This window comes from Alexandromys fortis, unplaced genomic scaffold (assembly GCF_014885135.2).
Source record: "Alexandromys fortis isolate MF-2015 unplaced genomic scaffold, M_Fortis_MF-2015_v1.1 scaffold_254, whole genome shotgun sequence".
NCBI classification, from domain to species: Eukaryota; Metazoa; Chordata; class Mammalia; order Rodentia; family Cricetidae; genus Alexandromys; species Alexandromys fortis.
Genome location: NW_026068130.1, coordinates 324,262 through 333,087, shown reverse-complemented (window position 1 = coordinate 333,087; position 8,826 = coordinate 324,262). Strand labels below are relative to the sequence as shown.

Below are 8,826 nucleotides of genomic sequence, written 5' to 3'. Positions count from 1 at the left end.
AAAAAAAAAAAAAAAAAAAAAAAAAAAAAAAAAAAAAAAAAAAAAAAAAGAAAGCAAGAGGAGACAATGTAGGGATCCCATGTTGAGAGGTGCTACTTGGGGGATGCTGTTGGGGGTCTGTGGCCCCTTTAATGATGGTGGCCTACACCGTCTCTCCTAGTCTGCTCAGGATCAAGGCCCAGGACTCCTTCAGGGACTCTACACCGGTCACCAACATCATGTTCCTCAAGACGCATAAGACAGCCAGCAGTACCATGCTCAACATTCTTTACCGCTTTTCGGAATCTCACAACCTGACCGTGGCGCTGCCCAAGGACTCTATGTTCCATCTGGGTTACCCCTGGCTTTTCGTGGCACGCTACGTGGAGGGCATGGAGCAGAATGGCCCACTGGATCATCACTTCAACGTCATGTGTAACCACTTGCGGTTCAACTTTCCTGAGGTGGGAAACGTGGAGGCGGGAGAACGGGTGGGCTGGAGGTTGCCTCGCCTGCAGTTTTGGTTGTGTGTGACCGTGGTGCTTGCAGGGGTGGAGGTGGGGTGGAGTGGGGGTGTAGAGTCAGTGGAGGAGTCGTCGGAAGTTGTAGGGGTGGAGAGGCCTGCCTGCAGACCCTGCCAAGGCCTTTCTCTTCAAGCCGCCAGTGGCCTGTAATTGCTCTTGGCATGAGATGTGTAGCCCCAACTCTGTCTTCTTGAGGGCATCTCAACCCTCTCTCATATCCCCGAATTTCTGGTTCTGGAAGAACACACTGGGCTTTTGTTGCCCCTGAACTGTCTGTTGCACCTGCTCCTGCGGTGTGCGAAGGAGTTGGGACAGGTGGGAGTTGGGAACTTTGTGTAGTCCATCTAACACAGGACTCTTGGGGTACCACTTCCTCCTTTTCCAAATAGGTGCAGAAAGTCATGCCCAATGACACTTTCTACTTGTCCATCCTACGAAACCCAGTTTCCCAGCTGGAGTCTTCCTTCATCTACTATAAGAGATATTCGCCTGCCTTCCGGAAAGTCAAGACCTTGGACCAATTCCTGGCAGATCCGTGGAAGTACTACAACGTCAGCACGGGCCTGAAAAATGCCTATGCGAGAAACAACATGTGGTTTGACTTTGGCTTCGACAACAATGCTCAGCCTGAAGAGGGCTACGTTCGCAGGTGCCTCTCGGAGGTGGAGCGCCAGTTCCAGCTGGTGCTCATTGCGGACTACTTTGATGAGTCCATGGTGCTGCTGCGCAGGCGGCTGCGCTGGCAGCTGGATGACGTGGTGTCGTTCAAGCTGAACCTACGCAGTCAGCGTACGATCTCGCGCCTGACGCCAGAGAGCCAGGAGCGTGCCAAGCGCTGGTGCGAGCTGGACTGGCAGCTCTACCAGCACTTCAACCGCACGTTTTGGGCTCAGCTGTACGCGGAGGTAAGCCCCCGCCAGCTCAGAGAAGAGCTGGCGCAGCTGCGGGCGAGGCGTCGCGAGCTCACCACCCTGTGTCTTCAGGACCCGGAGCCCAAGAACACGACGCAGATAAAAGATCAGAATATGCTCCCCTATCAGTCCGGAGATGCTGAAATTCTGGGCTACAATCTTAGGCAGGGTCTGGACAATGCTACACTGCACATCTGTCAGAGGATGGCGATGCCAGAGCTCCAATACATGGCCCACTTGTACTCGCTGCAGTTTCCCGACAAGCCTCCCAAGGGCATACCGTTGCCGAAAAAGTAGGGGTTTGGCTAAGTGACCCTTTCTCCCCAGGCTTCCCGGGGAGCCTTAAACTTGCCAGCCTACCTTTCCCAAGGGAAGAACAGGGTGAAACCTCTGTGTAGAGATCCGCCTATCCCCAGCTCTGGGGAGAGGGCCCAACACCTAAGACGACAGGCACAGCTGGACTCTAGCTGAACCCAACCATTGTAGAGACACGTCCTGGACAGGCCAGAATGCCTTTAATTATCTGTCCGCAGGAGTCAGTCTAAACGGGCCATCAGGTGAACATCAGCCTTGGGGAGCACAAGGGCTTAGGCAATGGCCTGGCGACCCATGAAGAGACTCAGAAAGGCTCCCTGGGAGTTTCTAGCCCCACAGATTCAGCACTGGACCCAGAGCCAGGCTTGCATAGAGCGCGCAGGCAGCAGCTCAAAGGTGGGCCCAGGGGAGATGGGTGAACAGGTGGCCTCCCATCTTTGGCTTTCTGAAGAACGGTGTAGACTGAGAGACGTGAAGGTTGCTGGTTAGCTGAACACAGGTGGGTCCACCTTATAGCAGCGTCCCACTGGACAATCCCGAAGGAGAACGTGCCAGACTTGACAACGGTGCTCAGAGGGTCCCAGGGACCTTTGGTTGCCTTGGAAACCACGACGTGTATAGTCTCAAGGACTTTTTTTTTTTTTTTTTTTTGGTGCCTCTCTTTGTCATTTGTCGGGAGATACTAAGTCCCCAGCCCCCAGTTCTTGCAGGATGAGAAACCTGGTTACGTGGGGTGCCTAACACCAGGTAGCCTAGGGAAAGCAAGGTGCCCGGTGTCTTGGGAAAGCTGCCACTGTCACATGCTCAGCCTACAGCTTCAGCTTGAGTTTTATTTGTTGAGCCTGAGTGGAGGCTTTTCTTCTGTGTTGGAGCCTCCAGCTCGGGGCAAGAGGGCCTGTGCTCCTTTGGACAGCAATTTAATAGGGGCACTTTAAGAAAAGTAATTGTCAGTGAGTTTAGAGATGGTACAACGAATTTATCAATCCAAAAGAACATTGTACATTGAAAAATGACTTTCCCAAAGCGAACAGAGTTAGTCAAGAATGCCATGGTGGCCCTGGCCTTTAATCCCAACATTGGGGAGGCAAACAAAGGCAAGCAGATTTCTGTGTTCAAGATCATCCTGGACAACATAGTGAGTTCCAGGACATCCAGGGCTACAGAACAAGATCCTGTCTCAAAACAGAACAAAACAGAAAGCCACAAACAAACCAAAGACCCAACCAATCAAACAAAAGCGAAACCAAGCTTCTGAATTTGGATGAAATTACTCTTAATAAACTTGTGTTCTCTAGAAGAGCAGGAAGTGCTCTTAGCCTCCGAGACATTTCTCTGGTTCCTTAATTAGAACTTTACATTCTTAGTAGACTTAATTCTTTTTCTTTTTCTCAGTTGTGGAGACTGATCCCAGATCTCTAGTGTGCTAGGCAAGTGATTTAACAGTGAGCCACGTCCCCAGCCCTGAACCCTTAATTTCAAGAAAGACTCAGGAAGAAAGAGCATTCAGTTGTTTCTTTCATTCATATACATGTATATGTATGTATATACGTGACAATTGAATATATGGGACAACCTTCAATTGTCATATATATATGTGTATATATATATGCATGTGTGTGAGCAATTCATGAAAATATTTTGTTTCTTTGAAAACATGCTTTCTCTCAGGAAAAATGTTCTTTATGTAGAATAGGATATATTTGTTGGCAGACACACACACACACACACACACACAGACACAGTATTTTCTTAGACTATAAAAAGCCAAGAGTACTTGAATTACAGTCAGCCACTGATGTTTTATTGTTTTGTACTTAGGAATGATTCATGAGTTTTTATGACTTAATTTAAAATTTTTATAAACATGGATCCCATTTTACTCATACACTATTTTTTACAACTATACCTAAATTAGAGTAGGAGTGATTCATGGGTTTCTATGACTTAATTTAAAATTTTTATAAACAGGGGGCTGGAGAGATGGCTCAGTGGTTAAGACCACTGCCTGCTCTTCCAAAGGTCCTGAGTTCGAGTCCCGGCAACCACATGGTGGCTCACAACCATCTGTAATGGGGTCTGGTGCCCTCTTCTGGCCTGCAGGCATACAGACAGACAGAATATTGTATACATAATAAATAAATAAATATTTAAAAAAAATTTTATAAACATGGATCCCATTTCATTCATACATTTTTTACAACTATACCTAGAATAGACATAAAAATTAAGTTATCAGTTAAGCAAAGTAATATTTATTTCGTATTAAAGACTCTACCCAAAGTCTAATCATTGTCTCAATACACAGGAAGCAATAATGGGCACTGTCCTGCACTCTAATCTATATTTATTCTTTTCACACAAAAACACAATTCTCACCTCAAGGGGATAAGAGATAGTTTATTCTGGAGCCAAAGGCGAGTGAGTGATCATGACCCAGGAACACCAATTCAGGTTACCTTGAACTCCTATTCCTACCTGAAACAGTTTGATGAAGTTTTCATTGTACCAGAACAAAGAAAGTCATAAATTAAGACACATAAAAAATATATCGGTGGAAATGCTAGGCAGACGGGTCTCAGGAAAATGAGGAAATCCCTGCTATAGGCCTCAGGTCCCTGACTGATGACATTCTGAGCCTTCAGGTGGTGGAAACCAGGGTCTGTTTTACTATATTCTCAGAGGTTTATGTCAGGGCCCATAGCTGTGAGTCCATTCCACCTTGCCTAAAGGTCAGAGTTCAAACTTGTTTTCCTTCCTTCCTTCCTTCCTTCCTTCCTTCCTTCCTTCCTTTCTTTCTTTCTTTCTTTCTTTCTTTCTTTCTTTTTTGGTTTTTTGAGACAGGGTTTCTCTGTGGCTTTGGTTCCTGTCCTGGCACTAGCTCTTGTAGACCAGACTGGTCTCGAACTCACAGAGATCCTCCTGTTTCTGCTTCCCGAGTGCTGGGATTAAAGGTGTGTGCCACCACTGCCCTGGCTCTGTTTTGCTCTTTCAAAAGTTGTTGTTGACAACAAGTGGCTACAAGACAAGAGGCCCTGACCTAGAATGGCTAATTAGTAATTTAAGTATGAGGGGTAACAGCTCCATCTTGGCCAAAGGTCAGTGATGCTCTGTTTACGAAGTCTGTTGCCTCCCCCTTCCCTTTTGGAGTTGGAGTATACAAAGACACGTGGGGTTCAGTATTCACTTACTTTTCCTCCTGATGGTGTTCTATGTTTCATCTCTTATTTTTCTCTTATCTCTGTTCCCTTCTGCTTAATAATTATTATAATCCTCATGCTCCTATCCTGGAGCGTGTGAATCCAGTCGAGGCTGGTCCTCGACAGCTGTTCCCATTAGTCACAGATGCTAGGTCAGACACTGGCGGGCAAGAAGTGGATAAGGGGCTTGGCTGTGCTGGCTAGTTTATGTCAGTTTGACACAAGTTTGGATAGTTTATGTCATCTGAGAGGATGGAGCCTCAACTGAGAAAATGCCTCCATGAGATCAGGCTGTAGGGAAGACTGTATTTTCTTAACTAGTGACTGATGGGGGAGGGTCCAACCCAGCAGGGGATGGGGCCATTCCTGGGCCCCTGGCCCTGGATCCCATAAGAAAGCAGACTGAGCAAGTCAGAAAGCAGCCCCCCTCCATGGCCTCTGCATCCATTTCTGGTCCAGCTTGTCATCTTTGCTTTGAGTTCTTGCTTTGCTTCCCTCAATTCAGGATGTGTGAGCCAAAGGAACCCTTTCCTCCTCAATTCTCTTGCTCATAGTGTTTCATTCCAGCAACCCTAGTGATCACAGGCGCTGGAGAGAACTCAGGAGAAGTTGCAGCATCCCAGCCTCTCCACGACTGAGATTCTAACCAGTTAATCAGCCTTGGAGGAGGTTTAATGTAGCTATGGTTCTTTCCAGAAACTTGTCCCAAGTCCCTCTGTTTATTAACTGTCCATTTTGTGTAACTAGGGGCCACATAGCTTTGTTGTCTCACATCCCTAGGATCTGATATAGCTGAGGCTGGATGAAGACACCGTCCCTCTGCCCCGAAAGAAACTCCAGAGAGGAAGCTATTGAAGAGAGCCCTTTGAAACTGTGATAGTGTAGATCTTCACAGCTGGTGGTTTCCCGCAGACAGTGGGGAAAGGGGTAGGCTACCAGGAGTGTGACCATGCTCCCGTGACTTATGGCTGTATGGGCAATACAAATTGGACTTGCTGTTTTGTTTTTTTTTGGGCTGGGGCACAAGGATGGAAGGAATGGGAATTGGGTGTAATCAGGTGCATTGTGTGAAATTCCCAAATAATTAATAAAAATATTATGTTGGGAAAATCCCTAGATTGAGTATATGTTTCCCTTGTATTTATTTATATTCTATAGACTATTTATACTTACAATATTGAAAAAAAAACTATCCTTTAATTTTAGGTTTTCTTTTGGCCAGTTTGATCTAGTTATAATTTCGTTGGAGTGGCTACCTCTAATTCTTCTTCTTCCCTTTTTTTTTTTTTTTTTTGGTGGGAGGGCACTGTCTTATTGTGTATCCCTGGTTGACCTAGAACTCACTGTGTAGACCAGATTGGCCTCAAATTCACATAGATCTACATGCCTCTGCCTTCCAGGTGCTGGGAGAAAGGAGTGTGCTACCATACCTGGCTTAAACTTAAATAAAAAAAAACAAAAAACAAAACTTAAATTCTTAAGAAAGATTGATTTCGGTATCTAAGTCATCAAAATTCTTAACTGTGGATACTGACATGAAAAGATTTTAAGTCTTATGATTGTACAAAGGTTTTAGTTTGGAAAAGTAAATGAAAAGTCACAGGAGGAATTGGGCAGCAATATAGTGTCCTTCTAAAAAATTCTAACACAATTATCTTTGCTTGTGACCTTCATTATTACTAAGAACTGTGATAGAAAAAGAGATCAGCCCTGCTAGAAATCAGAATTTGTTATAGGCCTTGTAGATGTAATCCTTTTTTGTTTGGTTGTTTTTTTTTTTTTTTTTTTTTTGAGACAGAGTCTCTCTGTGTAGCCCTGGCTGTCCTGGAACTTGCTCTGTAGACCAGGTTAGCCTTGAACTCACAGAGATCTGCCTGCCTCCATTCTGTACCTCTGACTCCCTCGGTCTCACTGGCGAACCACGCCCCTGCCAGATTCTAAAACAGAGTTCCTATCTCTGCCTAGAAGTCCTGCCTAGTCTCTCCTGCCTAGCTGTTGGCCATTCAGCTGTTTATTAAACCAATCAGAAGGCGCCCCAGTCAGATGAGGCAAAACAGAGACTGCCGCGCCAGCGCGGGCTGGAACCAAGAGTCTCGGCGGAGGGTGTCCAGGTTGAATGAATACACAGAGCACGAGCTTGAGGTGGAACAGCTTTTTTTTTTTTTATTGTCTGCTGGGCTGGTTTTATACCATGGCACCAAATGAGGAGGGGGCTGCGAAGGGACTGTAACCTGACCCTGGCAGAGATCAAGGACTGGTCACCATGCACTTAAAATTCCTTCCTTCTCCGCTCCAGGAGCAGAGGGAATTTATTATGTTTTCCTTGCAGATAAGCACCTCAAATGGGGGCAGGGATATCAACTCGGGGGCTGCAGTTCCCACAAGAGACAGATATTCACAGGGTACAGAAAGATTTTCCCAGAACAGGTTCACCTTCCAGGGCTTCTGTTGGATGTGTTATTGTCCTTTTGTCAGCTATGGTAAAGCAGGAGACACAGCCCATAGTTTCCTCCAGCAGAATTTTGAGTTCTCTAACTCTTAGGGAGCTCTACTCAGGTAAAGAGCTAAATGGCCAATAGCTAGGCAGGAGAGGGATATGCAGGACTGCCAGGCAGAAAGAATAGGAGGAGAAATCTAGGCTTGAAAGAAAAGAGGGAGGAGAGAGAAAAGAAGGAGAGGTGGACACCAGGGTCCAGGCACCCAACCACACAGCCAGCCATGGAGTATGAAGGGAAGCATGATATACAGACTAAAGCAAGACAAAACGTTCAGAGGCAAAATGTAGTTAAAGGGAAATGGGATAATTTAAGTTAGAAAAGCTGGCTAGAAACAAGCCAGGCTGAAAGGCTGGACATTCATAAGTAAGAATAAGTCTCTGTGTAGTTATTTGGGAGCTGGGTGGCAGGCCCCCAAAGAGTAACAAAATAAAATAATAAAATGAAACAAAACAAACAATTACAGCATAGACTGAATGAAAATTCTATAAGAATTTCGGGTGAAAAGTTCACACCTTCGGCTGAACCTTCTGCTGATGAACAGATTAGGATCCTCAAGTGTGCGTAGACAGGTTCCAAAGTTGCGGCTTCAGTGCCTCGTCACTGTGTGTCTTGGCCGCTCTTTAGCTTCCTTGTGGCTCGTCTCTGTCTGACCTAAGAGCCTTGTGACTAACAGGTAAGGCCCTTTAGAATGTTTAAACAGACTCCCGTCTTTTCCCAGCGCAAAAGTATGTCATCAACTAGAAGCGACAGAAGAGATTGCTGCACTTTAACTTGCTTATCTAATGTCTCGATCAGTGTATTTGAAAAGTGCCATGATTTATGACTTTTTTTTGTACTGTCACCCTAAAAGTTTTATCAAGCTATCATCACATTGTAACATGCAGTGGGAGGTACCCTAAATCTGTGTGCTTCAGGTGTGGCCACTCATATTTGCCTCCAAAATAAACTAAGTCTTTTTTAAGAAGTTTTATTTTATGTTATGTGTATATGTGTCTGTAAACACACCCGTGTGCCTGGTGTCTGAGAAGGTCAGAAGAGGGCGTGGGATCCCCTTGAACTGGAGTTATACATGGTTGTGAACTGCCATGTGGGTTCTTGGAGTCCTCTGGAAGAGCAGCCAGGATTCTTAACTGCTGGCCCGTCTTTCCAGCCCCAGACTAGGTCATCTGAGGTGAAAATCGTGAGATTTGTATTGGCAATTCTGAAACCTGGACACGGGACCCTGAGAATTACCCACTTTTCACCCGAAAGACTCGCTAGATGAGAGCGAGGTACTGGCAACGCTGGTTTTCCAGGTGGATTTTGGTGAGTTCTTTCTGGGACTCAGAGCTCTCTTGATCCATTTTGTTGTTTGTTCTGAGCTGGTTGTTTAGGACCCTATTTGATAAATACCCCCCCCCCC

General features: G+C 45.8%; 1 protein-coding gene across 2 annotated transcripts in view; it reads left to right on the top strand.

Moving 5' to 3' along the window:
- Positions 1-6,049, top strand: part of Gal3st2 (galactose-3-O-sulfotransferase 2) — a 16,858-nt gene extending 10,809 nt beyond the window's left edge. For both annotated transcript variants that reach the window (XM_050125960.1, XM_050125958.1), the window contains 2 exons: positions 161-443; positions 893-6,049. In XM_050125960.1, the coding sequence (XP_049981917.1) occupies positions 161-443; positions 893-1,711 (1,102 nt within the window). In that variant the 3' untranslated portion in view covers positions 1,712-6,049. The remainder of the gene's footprint in view (positions 1-160; positions 444-892) is intronic.
- The last annotated feature ends 2,777 nt before the right edge of the window (positions 6,050-8,826 follow it).